The sequence below is a fragment of the Nuphar pumila genome, chromosome 10, assembly GCF_984573655.1.
Source record: "Nuphar pumila chromosome 10, dmNupPumi1.hap1.1, whole genome shotgun sequence".
In the NCBI taxonomy this organism is placed as follows: domain Eukaryota; kingdom Viridiplantae; phylum Streptophyta; class Magnoliopsida; order Nymphaeales; family Nymphaeaceae; genus Nuphar; species Nuphar pumila.
In genome coordinates, this window is record NC_143258.1 from 47186697 (window position 1) to 47210840 (window position 24144).

Here is a 24144-nt window from a genome sequence, read left to right on the forward strand (position 1 = left end):
GCCCCGAACACAGACGTGGGATTCAGTGAATCATCGGGGGCGAACATACACAACTCTCCTGTTATAGGGTACGAAGCAAAAAATTGGCTCTTAAACGAAATTTTGTCTTAAAAAAGACAATCAAGTCATGATACCACGGGCAGTCAAAGTTTGATTCTCATGAGTGTCGCACCTCTGAGAAGTCTATGCCCAACATAGCTTGGAAGGTAGGGGCCTAGCTTCAATGTTTTACACTGTTGGCACGACAATCGTAAGTATGCCAAGCTGAGCCAGCATGACCAAGTTTTCGTGCTTGGTGCAGTTTCTTCGAGTTATAAATCGAAAAAAGATTCCATTTTAATATTTTTCTTTCAATAGTGCATATTTTTCTGCTGCTGCCAGAGACTTTCAATATTAATGTTTTTATTATTTTTTATATATTTTTATATCGTACCGTTTCAAACTAGTCTTTGTGTCGGTAATTTTTTATTCAATAAAATATGTTGAAGAGTCTACTTTGATACTGTTTGCTTGAGGACCACGGTGTAGAAAGTGAAGAAAATCCGCTCTACTGGTAGGATTATTCCCAATAAAACATAAAAGTATTGGCTATGCCCTGCTGTGCTTGTTATCATATTTATTTTTTATTTCTAACTTGGACCCCCCCCCCCCCCCCCCCCCCCCCCCCCCCCCCTACAAGGCATGTCATAGATAAAGATACAATTTAGATGACCGAACTGATTTCATTCGGTAATCACTACCAATCAACTTCCCTTGATAGGTCAATTTGAAAAGATTTTGTTGGTCATCTTGATAACCAAGAAAAAAAACCGTCTTGCTCTCTGGTTGGTTCACTCATCCCCTATGTGATCCTCCATCTTCATACTTCTCTTAAATCTTATTGATGCAGTTGTTTTGATCAAATCTGAATCTATAGATGAATTCAGCATGACTGATTTAATAAGATCGACCCATGGATTTACTTTTTGGATGAAAAAAATATGTTTTTAAAACACAAAATCTTGTGTTTAGTCAACCGTTGATTCAAAAATCGACCAAAAATTGTGTACACAAGTCGGATTCAATTGTTAATCTTCACTAAGTGAACAATATGGATCACATTTATGGAGTCAGATTTGATCAAAACATCTTGCATCAATGAAATTCCAAGGGAGAGTATGAAGGTAAGGAATGAGTGGAACCCATTTGTTTTTACCCTTGGATTTCTTGGTGTAAAACCTTGGATCCCATTTGCCCACTAGGAGTACAGCTTTGGCTTTGCGGTAAACGACAGGGGGGGGGGGGGGGGGGGTTGGTCGAACTTGCAGTATCTTGTTGTGGGAATAATCTTGACCATCATCGATGTGGGTGTGAATGAGAAAAACGGTCCAGAGAGACTTTGAAAATTCAAGAGCCTTAGCATCTCAACTCGGAAGTGTGCAGTACTATGGCAAAAGGGAAGGGATTCTAGTTGAAAGTGATCAAATAATTTGTGTTCAGCATCAAACAGTAAAGGGGATAGAAATTTAATTCCTCCTCCTGTTTTTTCTGTTTCAAGGTGTTTAAAATTGGCCCACTGTAAGATACCGCCTCTAAAAATTAGCACTATCCTCCAATTGCGGATCCTTTTAATATTTTGAGCATCTAATTTAGAGGGACTTTTTTTTTTTTTTTAAATATGCAAGCTGGGTGGGGGATAGGCATCCCTCGAGGTCTTTCACATGAATTATTTTGTCGAATAGTACTACGTCTTCAAACAATACCAAAAAGGAAGAGAAAACGAATTTGTATTTCTCATCTTTCTCAAGCTGTTCCAACACAGCCCACTGATTAGGATCTTTTACGTTTGGGAAGAAGTGCGAAAATGATGGAAACAACCGAATAGAAAAGAAGAAAAAAAGGTGCAGTTTTTTCAATTGTTTTAAGTGAGTAAAATTTTCACTTGAAAATTTTTGTAATAAAACTTGAGTTTTTTCATTATGAAATTTTTCCACCAACAAGGAAGAAATAGTTTTAATATAGCAAGCATCTCTTTCATATATAAATTTCTGTGTAAAAAACGTGATCGTAGTCTGATTTAGTAGGTACCAGGTGCTCCTGTAACACCGTAGCATTACTCTTCAAATGTAAAAACAGATGGGGATTCTTTTTTACCACTAGATTTCAGAATAAATTTGTTTTCACTTTTCACCGATTTAAATAATCAAATTGGTGGAGAGAGTTTTTTTCTGAGGGGTGACTGAAGAAAACAATAGGCCACTGACCCCTCTAAGTCGGTCATGTGCTTCTTCTGTGCATAACCCAATGACACAACCTCCCATATGAATCATCACAAGTCACAAGAAACCAACCTTCCCCTGTCTTTTTAAAGGCAGCCAACCTTCCCCTCTCACACCGTAATATGTTCTGAAACCTTTCTTTGCTTTCCCTGTTGCTCTCCACCCGCCACTCCTGCTACCCCTTTCCCCTCACAGAACAATGGCAACGTCATCAGACGACCGAGTCTTCAACTTCGCCGCCGGTCCGGCCACCCTCCCCCTCAGCGTCCTCAAGAAGGCGCAGGCGGAGCTCGCCAACTGGGGCGGCTCTGGCATGAGCATCATGGAGATGAGCCACCGGAGCAAGGAGTTCCTCTCCGTCATCCAGAAGGCCGAGGCTGACCTCCGGCAGCTCCTCGGCGTCCCCACCGACTACGAGGTCCTCTTCCTCCAGGGTGGCGCCACCACCCAGTTCGCCGCCCTCCCCCTCAACTTCTGCAAGCCCGACGACCCCGTCGATTACGTGGTCACCGGTTCATGGAGTGACAAGGCCTTCAAGGAAGCTCAAAAGTTCTGCAAACCCAACCTCTCCTGGTCCGGGAAATCGGAGAAATTCACGAGAATTCCCGATTTCGGCGAGTTCAAGCAGGACCGAAATGCGAAATACCTGCATATCTGCGCCAATGAGACCATCCATGGAGTCGAATTCAAGGATTACCCAACGCCCGTCGGCAAAGATTGCGTCTTGGTGGCCGATATGTCGTCTAATTTCTGCTCGAAGCCGGTGGATGTGTCGAAATTCGGCTTGATCTACGCCGGGGCGCAGAAGAATGTAGGCCCTTCGGGGGTGACCATCGTCATTGTTCGGAAGGATCTCATCGGCAACGCTCAGCCGGTGACTCCCGTGATGCTCGATTACAAGATCCACGCAGAGAACAAGTCTCTGTACAACACCCCGCCCTGTTTCGCGATCTACATTTGCGGGCTGGTTTTCGAAGATCTGTTGAACCAGGGAGGTTTGGAGGAGATCGAGAGGAAGAATTCGGAGAAGGCGAGGATCCTCTACGAAACGATCGATGAGAGCGGCGGGTTCTATAGGTGCCCGGTCGAGAAATCGGTGCGATCTCTGATGAATGTTCCGTTTACGCTCGAGAAGTCGGAGCTCGAGACCGGATTCATCAAGGAGGCAGCTGCACAAGGCATGGTGCAGCTCAAGGGGCACAGATCGGTTGGCGGTATGCGTGCTTCGATCTATAACGCAATGCCGTTGGAAGGAGTCCAGAAATTGGTCGCGTTTATGAAGGATTTTCAGGCCAAGCAATCTTGAATGTGATGGAGCATGGAGGGGAGGGATTCGTGGTTTTGTTTCTCTGCAAATTCTTCTGTTTTGTTGAGAGGAGAAGTGCCAAAGGCGATTAAATATCTTGTTTAATCGCTAAGTTGATTGAATATCTAGTTTTCACTTATATATGTCTCTGTTTTTCTCTTTTGAATAGTATGTAACCAGAGTGACTGTTGGAATAAACTTCTCTTTCTTGCTTGTTATAACCGAATATGTGAATGAATGAAAGATGGGTTTAATGCTTTTCAGCTAAAAGGATGAGAATTTGTGCACCTTTTGTATGTATATAATTGGTTCTGTATTTTTTGCTGTTCTCTCTCTTTCTTTCTTTTCTTTTTTCTTGTTTTGGTCTTGCTCTGTTCACTGCTTGGTGCACAGTTATCAGAGTAAACTGTGCACGCTGGAAGTGTAAAGCGATTGATTAAGAAAAATATATACTGGGATGTTAGAAACGCGAAACAGTTGCAAACCATAAGGGAAAGCGAGTAAGAAGCAACAGTGGGAACGAATAGAGGATGACATAAAAAGGTTGTTAAAACTTGTTTTTTTTTCTTTCTTTTTCGCCAAGCCTTTTTATCAATATTGCCCATTTTATGATAAAAAAATAAATTTTAAGAAGGAATGTGCAATTCCGTTAGCATGAAAATGCACTTCCGGTCTCAAGGAAGTTCATTTTTATACAAGAATAACCATTTTTTCATTTATATGATCTGAATTTCTCATTAACCTTGTAAGTTTGTAGCTTCATGCTTCCGAAGCGAGATTCTGAGGAAGCAGACCTGGAGGTTTTAAATAGGCTTCCAATAACCATGATTCGGTATGAGATGAAGGCACCCGATCAAACCCCACTGGTGCACGGTGTGTCGGTAGCTTTCAGAGGTAGGCCATGTAAGGCAGGGTGGTCGTGGGGCCCCACCTGGGGTTTTCCTTGCTTTGGCAAGGGTTCCTCACCATAAAAAAAATAACCATGTTTTGGTATTTGTGAAGTTGTATATAGTGAAACAGGAAATCTCTTTTAGGTTGAGAATTTTCATTATTTTGTGCTGAGAATAAATCGTCTATGTTTCATATCTACTGTGATTGTTTTACTGAATGAGTTGGTAAATCTTGTTCTTTATGAGCTCCATTGGATGTGAGTTGGATTTTTTTCAAGGCTATGCATCATTCTGTAGGACCCTTAAGAACTGACTTTTAATGCATATCTACCATCGGTCAGGTCAAGAACTGACTTGTCATAAACATGCTATGATCTTAGTAAGAGTATTTGTGATGTATGATCGGCAGATGAAAGATCTTGTTAATTTAAATCAATTTTGGAGTCATTTTTGCCGATTTTAAGCAGGGAGAATTATGTGCCTTTCTCAATGGAATCTGCCAAAAAACCTGACTTCCATATTTTATCGACAAAGTGACAAAGGATTTGAAACTCCGTAGCCATAAAAACTGCTTGTAAAAGGTCTATGAAATGCTCTTGAATTCACTTGCCTGGCATGCTCTTTTGGGAGTTCAGAGCAGTTGCTGATTTGTTTGGTTTGTTGATAGCCTCAGTTTTCATTGCACCATGGGTTTTTCAGTTATGATCTTGAAAAAATATATTGTTCAATTTTGTGAATATGCAGACCTGTTTATGGTAATAACTAACAAGTTTTTCAGCCTGTCCTTGGTCCTCCATGCATGTTTATGCTGTATTCATATACGTGGTTTATATTACTTCCAACCCTTCCCATCAAATGCATTATATTCAATGTGGGTGTGAAGACTTCTGCTGATCTTTTTCTCCACATCATGCTTGGACTTGTCCTGAATTCTCACCTACAGCAATTGGACTTGCTACTACTGTTTTTTTTTTTGCATGTTTTCACACCGTCCTTTCTTGATTTGGATGGAAACGTGGAGGATTTGATGTTCTAGTTTGAAAAAAGAAGGAAAAAGCTTTGGTGGACAGGCACTTAACAAGGATTTGTGAATAGGGTGAAAGTATATTGACAGTTTCTAATTCAGCCGCCTTAATTATCGGTGCAGCTACAGAATTAGCTGTCATGATCAAAGGTAAAGGATGGGGTAGGAAATTCCTTTCACTCTATTGAGAGGAGGCATTGGAAGGATTTGGATGGGCCTGGGGGCAATGAAGTGAGTTCAAGTCCTTGTTGCGAGAGCAGCATTTGTTAACATGGGAGCTACTTTTTTTTTTTGCAGAAAGTGACTTCATTTCCCCAGGGACACCTTCTGTTTCTGCTGTAAGAAGCTTTGTGGCTGTATCGCAAGGACACGTCAAGGACACATGACACGCCATTCTTGTGTAATCAGTAAAAGAAGGTAAACATGAAACGGCACAGATTAAATTGGAGTCTCCCTGCAAGAGCTTTGTGGTGTTTTCTATGCAATGCCTTCTGCGTGATTCCGACATCCACAGGAAGATCAAGGCCAAACCCCTCTTCAACACCTTTTAGTTTCCAAATTCTTCACAATGCCTTCTAAACAGGCACACCGGGCACCTTTTCAATTCTTCAAATTCCAACTCCCTCCTACACAGATTTTCAAAGACCAAATAGACGCCAATGATGAGGTGATCAACCCCAAAGGCTCACGCCTAATCAAGCTAGTAATGGATAACTGGGTTAGTTTTAAACCTAGCCAAGCTAAATGGGTGCTCAAACCGGATCTATAAAGCTTAAGTAGCTCTGTAGAGTGTGTACTTTGGTTAGTTGTATGCACAAAATACTCGATTGAGTCGGATATCCATAAAAAGTCACAACTTAAACCCATCATGAGTCAGATCAACTTGATATTGTTTGACTTTGTACTTTTAGGCTATGTTTGATGGCTTGTCCAAGGTTGGATGAAATGAACAAAAAAGACGGAACAGAACATTGGTTCCGTTCATTCCTTAACAACTGTTCCAAGTCCATCGTTTGTTTGGACCGTATTTAGATGTTATGTTCCAAATGTCTGTTGTTTGATGACGATGTGAGGACAACTTGGATATGGATAATTCCGGCCGATTCCGTACACGACAAAACTCCGGTGAAGCACCCGGCAGCCGCCGAGCAGCATGAACATCCTCGACGATGAGAGGTAATTTTATACAAAACTTTTTCAATGGTTGTGTATTTTGGTAGTTTGGCAACGAGGGAGGGTTTCTTCTCTAGGAGTTTAAAATCTCTCTCTCTCTCTCTCTCTCACACACACACACACACATACACAGGAATTCCTTCAAAACTATTGAGGTCAGGACCATTTCCTATTTCCTTCCCATCATTCTAGTTTTCCTTTGGGGTTTTGAGAGTCTCTTATCGTTTTGCTTTTGACGGTGTCTGTGGATACGGTGGGGACCCTTCGATGAAGGTGAGGCTACTGCCTTTCATCCCCAAGAGGTATTTCTTAGCATCATTCAGACTGAATTCATCTCTTCAATTTCTCGCAATACCCATCTCGGTTTTAGTCCACGAAAAGCTCCCAAGTTAGCGAATTCATCGGAATTTGATGTTGTGATTCGCTCTCTCAAGGGTAAGATGGTACCCACAAATATTGATGGAGTTTTGGACTCCATTAGCAACCCGTTTTTAGCTTTGAGGTTGTTCAGATGGGCTTCTGTACAGAGGAATTATTGACATTCCACGGATGCCTACTTTAGGATGATCATGAAGTTGGGTGTCAATGGGGAGCCAAGACGAGGAGGCGAAGGCACGGGAGGTGATGCGGCAGGGGAATCACACTGAGAGGGAGAGTGAGAAGGAGCTCTAAACTTGAAACGAGAGAGCACGGTGCACCCGTTGATGCATTTTTTTTCGTTTCCTCTGTTCCTTTTCTTTTTGTAAGAGAGGGGGGAGGGAGGGGGATAAAAAAATATCGTAAGTTGATGGACGCGGCGGATGCACGGAACACCATCCACCGCATCCAATATTTGTTACAAAAATGGTTCTCGACGTCTATTTTGTCCCTTGCGATACATGGGATGAATCATCGAACATGCCCTTAAGTCCATATCTATCTTTATGGATATGATTTGGGGGCGAATACTAGTTGACCATTTAGATATTTTTTACGAAAAATGACTGTACTGTATGACTGTCCTAATGTACATGCAATACTTAGACTTAGGTGAAGAATTAAATTTTATGCAGGTATGTTATGTCAAGTTTTATTTTTCTACGAAAAATGATCGCACTATATAACAAATATGATGTGTTTCCTGAAGTGCCCTACAATTTTCACTATTCTCCTCATGTCCAAAAACGCAAATATCTGGTTTTAAAAAAACATTTTAATCCTTCGCACATAAGATTTCCTAAATATATGTGAATTTTCTCTTAAATATGTGACTTTTTTGCAAAATAGTCTATGTTCTCAGATTTGCATCTCTCTGATCCGACGTCAAAAACTTATATTTTTACAGTCGTTGAAAAGCTGAGACATAGGCATGTAACTTTCTTGTTTTGAGTCAGAACCAAAACCCTTTTAGGGTCTCCGTTTATGCATTTCAAAACCAGAATAGAAGCATGCTCTACAGACTAGAACAAAAGACACTACGCCTTTCATGTCTGCTCTATGCTATTTTTCAGTCACATGCGTTGAAAATCAAGAAAAAGAACAGAGATAGATCAAGATATTAGCTTTCTAACGCCACCAAAATCACTTTGATCTGATGAGCAGTTTGAAAAAAATGTCAACTAGAAGATAAACTGTTCGGTTGTTTCAGTCTACAGAACATGCTTCTATTCTGATTTTGGAGCTAAACAACGGGAACCCAAGGGGGGTTTTCAACTCTGACTCAAAACAGAAAAGTTATAGGCCTATGTCTCAACTTTCCAACAACTATAAAAACGAGGCTTTTTACGTCGAAGCAAAGACATACAAACCTGAGAACAGAGATTGTTCTGCAGAAAATATATATGCGACTTTGCAATATATATTTCTGTGATTTCCTCTTAAATATATGCAGAGTTTCTCCTATATATGTGATTTCCTCGTATATATGTGATATTTCTCCATAACATGTTATTTCTTCGTAAATATATGTGACTTTATCCAATATATGAGATTTTTCTCCTAAATATATGTGAATTTTCTCTTTTATATGCAATTTTCTCCAAAATATATGATTTTTCTCTTAAATATATATGATTTTCATGAACGAAAAATCACATATATAGGAGAAACTCTGCATATATTTAGGAGAAAACCGTATATATTTAAGAGAAAATCGCATAAATAGGAGTGCCGAAAATATATTCGAAAATTGCATGTTTAAAAAAATCACATATATAGGAGAAATGTTGCATATATTTAAGAGAAAATCACAAAAAATATATGTAAAAACCACATGTTTAGGAGGAAAATCAGGAGAAACTTCACATATATTTAAGATGAAATTACAAAAAATATATATGAAAATCACATGTTTAGGAGAAAAATCACATGTTTAGAAGGAAAATCACATATATAGGAGAAACTCCTCATATATTTAAGAGAAAATCTCAAAAAATATATGTGAAAATCACATATATATTTTTTTGCAGAACAGTCTCTATTCTCGGGTTTGTATCTCTCCACTCCGATGTTAAAAACCTGCATTTTCATAGTCATTAGAAAGCTGATACATGTGCTTATAATATTCCTGTTTTGACTCATAGCTGCAAACGCCCCTAAGGTTCCCATTTTTTAGATCCAAAACTGGAATAGAAGCATGTTATGCAAACTCAAACAACCGAACAGTCTATCTTCAAGAGAACATTTCTCCCCGACTGCTAATCAAATCAAGGTGATTTTGGTGGTGTTGGAAAGCTAACGTCCTGATCTATCTATGTTATATTTTCTATTTTCCTTAATTTTAAGTGCATGTGACTGAAAAATAGCATACGAGAGACAGAAAAGGCACAATCGCACATGTTCCAGTATGTAGAGTATGCTTCTATTCCGGTTGAAATACAAAAATGAGAACCCTAGAGGGGTTTCCGATTCTGACTCAAAATAGGAAAGTCATAGTGTAAAACCCAAAGTTAAAAAAAAAACATAATTGTATCGGACCGGGGCCGGGTCGGGTCCGGACCCGACCCGAGCCCGTCATCGGTAGGGTTTTATTAACCCGACTCAGGAAGAGGATTTTAAATCCTCTTCCCAAGCGCACCCCCCCCCCCACCTCCTGCGATTTCAAGAGGATAAGGGAAACCCTCGGGGTTTCCCCATTCATCGCCCCGCCTAAGGCCTTTAAAAGCACTGCAGGAAGGCAAGGGGAGGCACACAACCCTTCACCCCCATCGCACCGACCTCCTCCTTCCCTGCGCAGGCCACCAGCGCCGCCGTCGCTGCGCCCCACGCCGACGCCGGCCACCGACGTCGATCTCCTCCCTGGTGCGCCATCTCCACCCTCTCCTCCCTCTTCGCCCCTCTCTCTGTCATCTCGCCGGAAGGCACGACAGGAGGCCGATGGCCCCTGCCGTGCCCACCCTCTAATCTTCCCTCTTCTTCTCTCTCTTCCCCCCCTCTCCTCTATGGCCTACGAAGGGGTTGGCAGGAGGTTGGTGGCTCCTGTCGCCCCTGCCTCTCTCTCTCTGGCAGAGGTTAGTCCCCCTGCCACCTCCCGAACTCTGGTAGGCAGGGCCAGTGCCCCTGCCGCTTCTTGTTTCCCGGCACGCAGGGGCTCGCCCCCCCCCCCCGCTGCCTCTAGGGTTTTGGCACGCAGGGGTAATACCCCTGCTGCCTTCCTATCTTGGCTGGCAGGGGTGATGCCCCTGTCGTCCTTTGTTTTGCTGGGCAGGCAGGGGCTCGCCCCTTGCCGCCTCTTGGTTTCTGGGAAGGCAAGGGATATCCCCCTGCTGCTCCTTGGTTCTCGGCACGCAGGGGCTTGCCCCCTGTCACCCCCGTCCTGATCTCTGTCTCTCTCTGTCGGTAGGGGTTGGCCCCTGCCACCTTGTTGCTGTCGGCAGGGGCAGGCCCCCCTGCTGTCCCGTTGCTGTCGGCAGGGGCTGGCCCCCTGCCGCTTCGCTGCGGTCGGCAGGGGTTGGCCCCCTGCCGCTTCGTTGCTGTCGGCAGGGGCTGGCTCCCTGCCGCTTCGCTGATGTCGGCAGGGGCTCCCCCCCCCTGTCACCTCGTTGTTATCGGCAGAGGCTGGCCCCTGCCGCCTAGCTGTTTTCGACAGGGGCTCATCCCCTGTCGCCCCGCTGCTGTCGGCAGGCAGGGGCTCGCCCCTTGTCGCTTTTCTGATTTCGGCAAACAGGGGCACACCCCTGCTGCCTCTCTCTTTTTCGATCGACAGGCCGAGGAAGATGCTCTGCCTGACTTTCTATTTCATCCGCATGATAAATAGTGTAGCGCTGATTACTCACACTTTTGCAGACTTCGCATCAAACCCCGCTCTGGCTCCGCGGCCTGAGCCTTGTATTATCTACACCCGTAGACGCACGTAGCTGCACAACATCCCGAGGTAGGGGAAAGTCGCACGAGGATTTTGGATGAATGAAATAACATATAAGACTTCTAAGATAGAATAGTTATTGTACATACCTGCTTATCTGAAGAAGTATTTAACTTATGATTGTCTGGTCAGTGTTTTTCTCGTTCTTATCCTTTTGAAATTGCATACTTAAATGTTAACTCTATGGGTAGACTCATTTTAGCGAGAATCGAATAGTTTAATTGGCATACATGCTTACCGGTAGGATTACTTAACTTGTGATTGTCTGTTCTGCGTTTCCTCATGCTTATTCTTTTGAAATTGCATACTTAATGTGAACTTTGTGAATAGACTCATTTCTGGAGAGAAACCCACTGCAATAGCTATTGTAACCGAACCTTAAGACAAGTACAGTATAAATTTTACGAGAGGTCATGGAGTACCTTGAAGTGAGAAATGAACACTTTATTGATATAGATGAGATAATGTCGGCCTCCACAGGCCAATTGCTCAAAGAGCAATACATGCCATGTATGAACCAAAAGAATCGTAAAACATTAATTGTTACCCTCTTATCGTAGTCATACCTCTAGGAAGGTATGATCGTACTTTTGGACAAGTACGTCCCATGTGTGTTACGTTGGTTGGATGATGAGATTGTAGCAACCTCGATGTGTGCATTTAACACAATGTTGAGATCACATAAATGGTGACAACTCGCCTTCACAGGCAAGATGCTCGAGTGAGTCTAATAGACCAGAGCATGTACGATGGGGCGGCGGTTAAGAAACCCGTTGTACCCATTCGACCTTCACGGTTCATCAAGGGAGAGGATGGATGGTACAAAAACTCCGATGGACAGGTTGTTAACAACCACCCCACGGGCAAAAGACTCGGCTTACCCAGTCATCGGACTTAGGGAAATTGAGATTACCAAAAATTATCCTAGGTGGTAACTCACAGGTACTTCTGCAGAAGTTGGATGCATCCATGGGCCACGAATGCCTTTGGGGATTTACTCTTTTGGTCACTGACCGTCCCCTTAGAAGCGGACTCAGTCAGCCATCCGGGTTAATGAAAACACCTGACATAATATACCCCCGGATCGGTCTCGACTGTTTCTACGTTTCGCGTCTGTGCGTACCCACAGGCCAATTAATATCAGAACTTCAAGAATATCTTTTTGAATAGTTGTAGATGATCGAGACTTACACTACTTGAAATGTTTCAAACAATAGCTCTTTACACATATTACACTTGTTAGAATAGATTATAATTGCATTGATTGTTTTAATATAATAATTGGTTATCTCATGAATGTCCTGCTTATTTTCATTCTACTTATCTATTCGTGCACCTACTGGTTTATTATGAAACTGACTCATTTCATGGGCAGGTAAGGAGTAGGACTTCACAGGCAGCCGATGGCGTGGTGCAATATGGCTCAATATTTTTATCTTCTTTCTGCTGGCGGCTTGACTCTGAGTCTTTTTGAGTTTTTCTTTAGATGATTGAATTTTGGGAAAACACTCATTTTGTAATAAACTGCAGATTTTTAATCTATTGCCTTATTTCCTTAATTCCTTTAAGTTGTTGTTCATGTGAGTGATGGTTTTTCGGCTAACGTACCCAGGATTGTTGACTTGTGCTCCTTTCTAAATGTCTTTCGCTGTCATTTTTAAAAGTAAAAACTTTAAATCTTTGAAAGGTTTTTCGATAATGTTTTTGAAATCACAAGTCGAAATTTTGGGGCGTTACAACTTGGTATCAGAGCCAGATCAGAAAGAGGTGAATCTTGACTATTGAGCATCCCATCGCGCTGTAAGTCTTTGATATTTTATAACATATTTAGACTAAATTATATTCTTGTTTTTATTCATAGTACCGTCGGATAGAAGGATCGGTTTGCTGATTCTAGTGGTAGTCGCGGTAGGGGCAAGCGTAGGGTGCGTGGCCGTTCTGTAAGGGAGAAGGGTGGACATAGAATGTTCGGGGCTGGTTATTGGGTGAACCGCCCCTCTACCCATTTTTACGGATGATCAGGGTTTCCCACTACCGATCGCCTACCAAATACCCTTGGCAGCAACGTGGGCTGAGGTGTATGCTCGAGAAGGTGGGTTCGCGCCTTCACACGTTCGTGTGCACCATCAGACACCACAAGAGTCATCGGGAGATTTTGTTCCCCCTGAGTTAGCAGAGGAGTGCGTATTCTGTGGAGAATCAGGGCACACCATGGATGCTTGCCTCCGCAAGGCCGAGCATGATGGCAGGATTGCAATTTCGACTGTAGGCGAGCAACCGCCACCTCCAGCAGACCCAGTGGGCGGTGTATCACCCACATATACGCCTGCGATGGATTCTTCAAGTTATAGCCTTGGCTCACCGGAATATACTCCGACGACGCCTCTCTGCGGACAGGAGACCTCCTACAGGGAGCCACCTCCCTTCACCCCTAAGCGCAGATTCAAGCGCACAGGCAATAGAAGAGAATATCTTAGGTTCTAGCAGTCCCTAAGGGGAGGTAGAACCTACCAAGTTTTGTTGGAGTCTGTGAACTCATCTATCATTACAAGAATAGAACTTTGCTTATGTACCAACAATGCTGGATTCAAAATAAATGACTTTCGTAATAAAGATCTATATTTTTGCCTTTGCTCCTATACTTAGGTCTTCTTGTGCTTCTTCGGTATTTTAACTCTTAACCTTGGTTGCTTTTTAAGGATGATGGGGAACTCAAGCAACAACATGGTTGATGAGTTGTGTGAGCAGAGGAGATTCATGATGGATACCCTCAACTACTTGGCAGAGGCGATTTGTAGCCAGGGTCGCCCCAGCAGTATCCGGGTTCTCTTGTGGGGAACACACCAACCGCAACATATGAAAAATTTCTGAAGCTTGACCCTCCTACCTTCTCTAGCAAGGTTGACCCTGACTTGGCGGAGAGTTGGGTCAAAGAGGTGGAACGAGTGTTCAAAGTATTGTTTGTTCCTGATGATAAGAAGACGATGTTCGGGTCCTTTCAATTGAAGGACGACGCTCTCGAGTGGTGGGACACTACCCGGGAGGTGCAGTTCTCAGGTGCAGAGGTGATTCCTTGGGAGACCTTTCGGAGGGTTTTTCTCGAAAACTACTTTCCTCCTCATGCGAGGGAAAAGAAGGTGGAATTTTTGGAGTTGTGCCAAGGCAACTTAAGTTTGAACGAATATGTTGTCAAATTTCAACAGTTGGAGCGCTATTGTCCTCACCTATTCGAGGATGATCATGAGCGGGCTGGGAAGTTCATTCACGGACTGAAGGAAGGACTCAGGCATGGGGTTCTCACCAGCATGCCCGCGACTTTTTCTGCGGCTGTAGCAGCAGCCACCCTACTGAACGAAGATTGGGAGCGTTCAAAGAGTGTTCAGGCGAAAAAGCCACCTGTGACAGGTGGTGATCAAAAGAGGACCTATTCTGGCGGCCTAGGGCAGCGGCCACCACTACCCGCGAAGACTGAGGGAGGGAAGAAACAGTTCCCTCCGGCAAAGCGCCAACGACAGCAGGGCCATCCACCGCCCAGACAACCGTCTGGAGATAACTGCCCCAAGTGCAAGAGGTCTCACGTAGGACAATCTTGTCCGCGGGACACTGGCAAATGCCTGTACTGTGACAAGATGGGTCATTTCATACGCGACTGCCGAAAGAAAGCAGCAGACGACCTCAAGCGAACCAGCAACGTATCTCTGCCTCCTCGACCACCTCATCAGCAGCAACAACGAGCACAACCAAGTAGTGTCAGGGAGCCGGGTCGAGTTTATGCAGCCACGGTCGATCAATTGACAAAAGGGGATCTCGTTCAATGTACCATTCTTGTTGCTGGTCAAGCAACTTTTGCACTCTTTGATTGTGGTGCTACACACTCGTTTGTTTCAGAAAAATTCGTAAAACAATTGCATATAACTGTAAAACCACTTGACAACACTTTAGACGTGTATAACCCCGTTGGGAAGAACACAATTTGCACCACTTACATACCTGAATTGGACGTAGTTGTAGCAGAGCGGCACTTGCCTGCTTGTGCTATCTTGCTTGAGATGACAGAATTTGACATCATCCTAAGCATGGATTGGTTGCACAAATATCATGCCAAGATATTTTGCCAGGATGGCAAGATCGTTTTATCACCTCCAAGTTCTCCGAGAGTAAAATTCAGAATTCTCAGACCTGTACAAGAAGGCCGGATAATCTCGGTGCTTAAGGCACATAACTTCTTGCGGAAGGGATGCATTGCCTTTTTGGTTAGTATTATCCAATCAGATCAAATGCCTATTCTCATCGGTGAGCTGGATGTTCGTGATTATCCCAACATTTTTCCTAAAGAGCTGTCGGGACTTCCACCGTCTCATGAGGTAGAATTCAATATTGAATTGCTACCAGGTACAACGCCAATCTCCAAAGCACCCTACAGGATGGCGCCAGCGGAGCTGAAGAAGCAGTTGCAGGAGTTGTTGGATCAGGGATTCATTCGCCCCAGCATTTCTCCTTGGGGAGCTCCTGTGCTTTTTGTGAAGAAGAAGGACGGGACCTTGCGTCTGTGCATCGACTATCGAATGCTCAACCAGGCCACGATAAAAAACAAGTACCCGTTGTCGCGTATCAAAGACTTGTTCGATCAGTTGCAGAAGGCCAAAGTTTTCTCGAAAATCGACCTTAGGTCTGGATACCATCAACTCGGAATCAGGAATGATGATATCCCTAAGACTGCTTTTCGGACGAGATACGAACATTACGAGTTCACAATCATGTCGTTCGGACTGACCAATGCCCCAACAACTTTTATGGACTTAATGAATAGGGTGTTCAAGTCATTTTTGGAGACCTTCATGATCGTGTTCATTGACGACATCTTGGTGTACTCAGAAAGTCGAGAGCAACATCGGGAACACCTAACCATCGTGTTGGAGACCCTGCAAAAGGAACGTTTGTATGCCAAGTTCTCTAAATGTGAATTCTGGCTCGAGGAAGTCATGTTTCTGGGACACGTTATTTCTAAGGAAGGTGTGTCTGTGGACCAAGCAAAGGTTGAGGCTGTACTCAGTTGGCAACAACCAAAGAACGCATGTGATATCAGGAGTTTTCTTGGACTAGCGGGTTACTACAGAAGATTCATTCAAGATTTTTCAAAAATTGCGTTACCCCTGACGAAGTTGCTAAAGAAAGAAACTAGATTCTTATGGGACGAGAAGTGCGAGGCGAGTTTTCAGTTATTGAAGGAGCGACTTACCAGTGCTCTTATTTTGACCTTACCTTCTGGTAAAGGCGGATTTGTGATTTATACTGATGCATCTGGGTCAGGCCTAGGGGTCGTGCTAATGCAGAATGAGAAAGTGATCGCTTACGCCTCTCGACAACTTAAAATTCACGAGAAGAACTACCCAACTCATGATTTAGAGTTAGCTGCGGTGGTGTTCGCACTAAAGATATGGTGACACTGCTTGTATGGGGAGCAATTTGAAGCATTCACCGATCATAAGAGCCTTAAGTATCTATTTTCGCAGAAAGAATTGAACATGAGGCAGCGGCGTTGGCTAGAATTCCTCAAGGATTACGACTTCACCCTCTCCTACCACCCAGGAAAGGCGAACGTCGTGGCTGACACCCTTAGCCGCAAAGCACCGGAAGTTTCGATTAATGCTTTATTTGCTGGATGGAGGTTGGTTGAAGACCTAGCCTCTTGGGAATCTTTCGCAATCACTCAAGGTTCAATCGGTTTATCACACCTTGTTGCTCAACCTGAGCTACTAGTCAGGATCATCAATGGGCAGAAAACGGATGCACGCTACGAGAAGTTGAAGGCTCAAGCGATACTGACAGGTACACCTTTTCGTCTGAAGGAGGATGAAAGTATATAGTTAAAGGAGCGCCTTTGGGTTCCTTATGACCCGATCTTACGAGATGAAATTCTTGCGGAAGCCCACAAGTCTAGATACACCATTCACCCTAGCAGCACGAAGATGTTCAAGGACCTACAACGCAGTTATTGGTGGAACGGTATGAAGCGAGACGTGGCTGAGTATGTCTCAAAGTGTTTAATATGTCAACAAATCAAGATCGAGCACTAGAGACCCGGTAGGGTCATGCAGCAGATAGAGATCCCTCTATGGAAGTGAGAAGATGTTACCATGGACTTCATAGTCGGCTTACCGAGGACGCGGAGGAAGCATGACGCGATTTGGGTGATTGTCGATAGACTCACAAAGTCTACTCACTTCCTACCTATCCGTCTCAACCAATCGTTGGATAGTCTCATCGATCTCTATGTTAGAGAGATTATGAGATTGCACGGTGTTCCAGTCTCGATTATCTTCGATCGTGATCCTAGATTCACTTCAAGGTTTTGGGGACAACTTCAGCTGGCTTTGGGCAGAAAGTTGAAGTTCAGTACTGTGTTTCACCCTCAGACTGACGGGCAGTCGGAACGTACGATTCAGACCTTGGAAGACATGCTTCGAGCTCGTATGATAGACTGGAAGAGAGAGTGGGATTCCCACATCAGTCTGGCGGAATTTGCCTATAACAACAACTACCATGCGAGCATCGGGATGGCCCCATACAAAGCTTTGTATGGGAGGTCGTGCCGATCACCTGTTTACTGGGACGAGATTGGCGAACGAAGATTGAAGACACCTATAGTTTTGCAACACTATACTCAACAAGTGCAAATGATTCAAGAACGACTCTGTACCGCTCAGAGTCGGCAGAAAAGCTATGCAGATAGACGCCGACGAGAGCTTACCTTCGAAATTGGTGAGATGGTTTTTGTTAAGGTATCCCCAACGAAGAGCGTATTTCGGTTCGGAAAGAAGGTAAAGCTAAGTCCTAGATACGTCGGACCGTTCGAAATCTTGGAGCAAATTGGAGAAACAGCTTATCGCGTGGCGTTACCTCCTCAGTATGCTCAGATCCATAACGTTTTTCACGTATCCATGTTGCAGAAGTACGTTCACGATCCATCACCCATCATTCATTATAATGATGTGGACATTAGAGGGGACTTGTTATTCGAAGAAAGACCAGTGGAGATCGTCGATCGTCGTAACCAAGTGCTAAGATCAAAAACCATTTCTTTTGTAATGGTTTGGTGGCAACATCATGGAATTGACGAATGTACTTGGGAACCTGAAAGCGATATCAGGGAAAAATATCCTGACCTGTATTTTGATTCTACAAGGCAATAAATATTTCGCGGACGAAATTCTTTTAAGAGGGGTAGGATGTAAAACCCAAAGTTTAAAAAAAAAATTTGTATCGGATCCGGGCTTTGGGTTTTGGCAGGCATGGGTAATACCCCCCGCTGCCTCCCGCTGCCTCTAGGGTTTTGGCACGCAGGGGTAATACCCCTGCTGCCTTCCTATCTTGGTTGACAGGGGCGATGCCCCTGTCGTCCTTTGTTTTGCTGGGCAGCCAGGGGCTCGCCCCTTGCCGCCTCTTGGTTTCTGGGAAGGCAGAGGATATCCGCCTGCTGCCCATGCAGGGGCTTGCCCGCTGTCACCCCGTCCCGATCTTTGTCTCTCTCTGTCGGCAGGGGTTGGCCCCTGCCGCCTCTCGGCTGTGCGCAGGGGCTGGCACCCCTATTGTCCCGTTGCTATCGGCAGGGGCTCAGCCCCTGCCGCCTCGCTGTTGTCGGCAGGGGCTGGCCCCCTGGCGTCTCGTTGTTGTCGGCAGAGGCTGGCCCCCTGCCGCTTCGTTGCTGTCGGCAAGGGCTGCCCCCCTGCCTCTTCGTTGCTGTCGGCAGGGGCTGGCCCCCTGCCGCTTCGCTGATGTCGGCAGGGGCTGGCCCCCCCTGTCGCCTCGTTGCTGTCGGTAGGGGCTGCCCCCTGTCGCCTAGCTGTTTTCGACAGGGGCTCATCCCCTGTCGCCCCACTGTTGTCGGCAGGCAAAGGCTCGCCTCCTGTCGCTTTTCTGATTTCGGCAAACAGGGGCACACCCCTGCTACCTCTCTCTTTTTCGATCTACAGGCCGAGGGAGATGCCCTGCCTGACTTTTTATTTCATCCGCATGATAAATAGTGTAGCGCTGATTACTCACATTTTTGCAGACTTCGCATCGAACCCCGCTCTGGCTCCGTGGCCTAAGCCTCGTATCATCTACACTCGTAGACGCACGTAGTTGCATGACATCCCGAGGTAGGGGAAAGTCGCACGAGGATTTTGGATGAATGAAATAACATATAAGACTTCTAAGATAGAATAGTTATTGTACATACCTGCTTATCTGAAGAAGTATTTAACTTATGATTGTCTGGTTAGTGTTTTTCTCGTTCTTTATCCTTTTGAAATTGCATACTTAAATGTAAACTCTATGGGTAGACTCATTTTAACGAGAATCGAATAGTTTAATTGGCATACATGCTTACCAGTAGGATTACTTAACTTGTGATTGTCTGTTCTGCGTTTCCTCATGCTTATTCTTTTGAAATTGCATACTTAATGTGAACTTTGTGAATAGACTTATTTCTGGAGAGAAACTCACTGCAATTGCTATTGTAACCGAACCTTAAGACAGGTACGGTATAAATTTTACGAGAGGTCATGGAGTACCTTGAAGTGAGAAATCAATACTTTATTGATATAGATGAGATAATGTCGGCCTCCACAAGCCAATTGCTCAAAGAGCAATACATGTCATGTATAAACCAAAAGAATCGTAAAACATTAATTGTTACCCTCTTATCGTAGTCGTACCTCTAGGAAGGTATGATCGTACTTTTGGACAAGTACGTCCCATGTGTGTTACGATGGTTGGATGATGAGATTGTAGCAACCTCGATGCGTGCATTTAATACAATGTTGAGATCACATAAATGGTGACAACTCACCTTCACAGGCAAGATGCTCGAGTGAGTCTAATAGACCAGAGCATGTAGGATGGGGCGGCGGTTAAGAAACCCCCGTCGTACCCATTCGACCTTCACGGTTCATCAAGGGAGAGGATGGATGGTATAAAAACTCTGATGGACAGGTTGTTAACAACCACCCCACGGGCAAAAGACTCGGCTTCCCCAGTCATCGGACTTAGGGAAATTGAGATTACCATAACTCACAGGTACTTCTGCAGAAGTTGGATGCATCCATGGGCCACGAATGCCTTTGAGAATTTACTCTTTTGGTCACTGACCGTCCCCTAAGAAGCGGACTCAGTCAGCCATCCGGGTTAATGAAAACACCTGACATAATATACCCCCGGATCGGTCTCGGTTGTTTCTACGTTTCGCGTTTGTGCGTACCCACAGGCCAATTAATATCAGAACTTCAAGAATATCTTTTTGAATAGTTGTAGATGATTGAGACTTACACTACTTGAAATGTTTCAAACAATAGCTCTTTGCACATATTACACTTGTTAAAATAGATTATAATTGCATTGATTGTTTTAATATAATAATTGGTTATCTCATGAATGTCCTGCTTATTTTCATTCTACTTATCTATTCGTGCACCTACTGGTTTGTTATGAAACTGACTCATTTTATGGGCAGGTAAGGAGTAGGACTTCACAGGCGGCCGATGGCGTGGTGCAATATGGCTCAAGATTTTTATTTTCTTTCTGCTGACGGCTTGACTCTGAGTCTTTTTGAGTTTTTCTTTAGATTATTGAATTTTGGGAAAACGCTCATTTTGTAATAAACTACAGATTTTTAATCTATTGCCTTATTTCCTCAATTCCTTTAAGTTGTTGTTCATGTGAGTGATGGTTTTTCGGCTAACGTACCCATGATTGTTGACTTGTGCTCCTTTCTAAATGTCTTCCGCTGTCGTTTTTAAAAGTAAAAACTTTAAATCTTTGAAAGGTTTTTCGACAATGTTTTCGAAATCACAAGTCGAAATTTTGGGGCATTACACATAGACCTATGACTTAGCTTTCCTATGACTGTAAAAATGTAAGTTTTCAACGTTAGATAAGAGAAATACATATATGAGAACAAAGACTATTCTACAAAAAATAATCATATTTGAGAAGAAATTCATATATATAATACCCATGAATTTTATTAGGTAAATAAACTCGCAATTTATGTCCAAAGCTATTTTTATAATTGTTATTCGTATTTGCATCTCAAGAATCCCTATTTGGATCTTCAATGATTGGGTCCCTAGTATCCAGTTCAAACCTTCGATATCATGTTCAGATCTTAGATATCGAATCATGAACATTTTTAATTGGATAACCATTAATGGATTTTAGGCAAATGGATCATATCAGTGATATTGGATCCTCAATATTATAGTTATATTGGATCCAGGATGAATTCAACGAGTCCACAAAGTTTAAATCAAATGTTAATAAGAAAATTTCTATTTTGGACCTAAAACACTTTATTGAAAATCCGTAATAGCCTAGGCGATGTCTGGATCCACGTTACTTTATTTGGATCTTGGATATTGGATCATTAATTTTCAATGTCAATTTTACATCGATAATATTTGGGTCCAGTTAAAACTCTACTTTGATCTAAAATAAGATCACTTGGGATCCACATTTCGGATCCATAAAGGGTATATACTTATAATATCATATATATATATAAACCTATTAGAAAAAAAAGAAAAACAAATAATAATAATAATATTATAAAAAAAATAATAAACATAACGCTGGGATCCGCAGTTGGATCAAACTTGCGGATCCATATCCCAGGCGAGCCACGGATCCAACTTGCAGTTGGATCCCAAATCTCGGATCCGGACCCATGGATGGATCCGACCTTCAGATCCACTCTGCAACACTGTCGCAAATCCAGACCGAGTCTGGTTCCCATGCCTCGGTTTCGGATTTGGACCCAGACCGCGTACACACGTTAAGTGATTTTTTAGTGGGCACTGTGCAAGCCGATAAAGGGTCTGTTAGGGTTCTAAAGGAACCCTAACGAAAACCCAAAGTGATGGGAGGGGGCGGTGCGCAGCCACCGGAGTGGAAGGGGGGATACCCATGTTCCTTTCTGGGGGCCACCCTCTCTATATTACTCCCCTCTCCTCACCCTCTTCCTCCCGAACTCTCTCTTTCCTCCTCTCTGCCTCCCACTCTGCTAGCCTCGACCGACGTCCCCTATGCATCCCTAGTCGGCTCTGTCGCTCCCTCAGCTCGCCCTGCGTCCGGCCACCTACCGCCAACAACCCAACGACAGTTTCCCTTTTTCGAGCACCTCCTCTGTTTTCGGTGAGGTTGAGGTCGATAGACCCTTCCACTCGCGACAGTAGCCACCAAACGCCGAAAAAGGGTAGGGTTTACTGTGCTTCTCCTTGATTGGGTATAGCATGGAGTCACGCATGCTACGTGGGTTGTCCGAATACCCCAAATCGATCGATTTGGGGATTTCAGCTGTCGTGAAAGGAAACCCTAATTGACCAGAAAATTGGGGATTTCAACTACTGTGACACAGGAAACCCAAATAAAAAATTTGGGGATTAGGTGCTGTGAAACCCCAATTTGAAAAGGAAAAAAAAACTTAAGATAAAGGGGGGTTGAAGGGATTTCCCTTGGATTCAACATTATTTTATTCATTCAGCATCGTGATACTATTTTGTGATTTTTCTTTTTGGGTATTTGGATTCTGAAAGTAGGTTTACTGTGATTCTTGCAGTGTGTCGGTTTAATACCTGCTAAATTTCTCAGATTTCATGTCACCAGAGGAATGTGTTGTTGCGAATATACCATGTTTAAATAATGTAATGTAGGGTTTTACAATGATTTTCGGGGGGGGGGGGGGGGGGTTGGGTTACTGGTTTCAAGCATGCAAGTCCTACATCATAATCCATTGGTACGGGATTAGGATTGTGCAAACACAGAACCTTGGTTCTGCGGGTGTTCTCTAACCCGAGTAACTGTGTTGCATGTTCTGATTTGGGGAAAGACCAAATAAACTTAGTTTTTCATAATATTTTGATTAATGTACTCTCTGGAATGAACAAATCTGTGTTTTGGCTTAAGTGAAGGTATGTGCTGAATGTCAGTGGACAAGGACTGGTTTTAAATGTCCTGGGCGTGTGCTGAATGCAAGTGCACATGGACTTGGCTAAAATTCACTATGCTATACTACCTGCATGTACTTAGAATTCGATTGATTATAATGCATGGAATTCAGTCACCGAGAAAATTGTTGTACTACCTATTGGCTATTCGGACATACAAAAAAAAATAAAAAATAAAACTGCTTTTATCCATGTACATGTGTGTTGAATCTAGATACATAGTAAAATCACTTAAAGGGATTCAAGTACATAGTAAGAATTAATAAGTAAAATTAGAGAGAGAGTTCTGGTTACATTGTACTTCATAGGTATATGTCTCTGAATATAGTTTATTTCATGACCAACATGTATATAGATCGCCAATTACATTTTATTTCATGTCCAGTAGGTGTATTAATCTCTAGTTACATTTTATTACATTTTATTTAATGTCAAGCTTGCTAGTCCTACATAGGATAATAAATCAGACTGGACTTGTGAGACCTTTGCATTCCCTCAACTCTTGATAAAGTTTTATTGTTTCACTGCAACCGTTTCCTTTTGATATTTCTAAACACATGTGACATAAATTGTAATTCCACTATCAGGTCCAACTATTGTAGCTGGTACTGTGTTCCTTTTATTATTCTGAATTTCCTAGACTTATTTGATGCATGTGAAGACTTATTTCATGCATATGTTGGGTTCAAAATTAGCAGGCTCTAGTTAGACTGTCGTGTTCGTTTTCTGTAATGTTTCACTATCTGTTTGTGTGGATATGAACGATGCTCAATCATGTTAACTGAAACTGACATATTATACTGAAATAGAACCAAGAATGGACTGAATGAACTACAAATAGTCGCTTAGGAAAATCTTGCCTAATGGGCAATATGAGTTGGGTGCCTACTGTGGGTACTTGGGTTGATGAGCTTGCACTCAATGTCAATAACACTGGTGAGAAATTTAAATTTAAATTTTGCGAGCCTGACTGGTTTAAAGGTACCAGAGCACTCTGAGTGGGTTTGTGCAATCAATATGAAAAAACAAATTGGGATGTGTATGTCTTGGTAAAATGATTAAGGTTGGGGACCTACTACTATGATAGTAGGAGGTAGTTTGAGAAAATGCTCTTGTACTTTGGGTAATTTAAATAAATGAAAAGATTAACTCACTCATATTTGGGCT

At 43.2% G+C, this 24144-nt stretch overlaps 1 protein-coding gene across 1 annotated transcript; it reads left to right on the plus strand.

The window, feature by feature from the left end:
- Positions 1 to 2300: 2300 nt before the first annotated feature.
- Positions 2301 to 3782, plus strand: LOC149826796 (phosphoserine aminotransferase 1, chloroplastic-like). Its single transcript, XM_090020133.1, has one exon. The coding sequence runs from the start codon at positions 2458 to 2460 to the stop codon at positions 3562 to 3564; it is 1107 nt and encodes a 368-aa protein (XP_089876259.1). The 5' UTR covers positions 2301 to 2457; the 3' UTR covers positions 3565 to 3782.
- Positions 3783 to 24144: the final 20362 nt, after the last annotated feature.

Coding starts and splice junctions, on each gene's coding strand:
- LOC149826796 (XM_090020133.1), top strand. CDS start 2,458: ATGGCAACGTCATCAGACGACCGAGTCTTCAACTTCGCCGCCGGTCCG.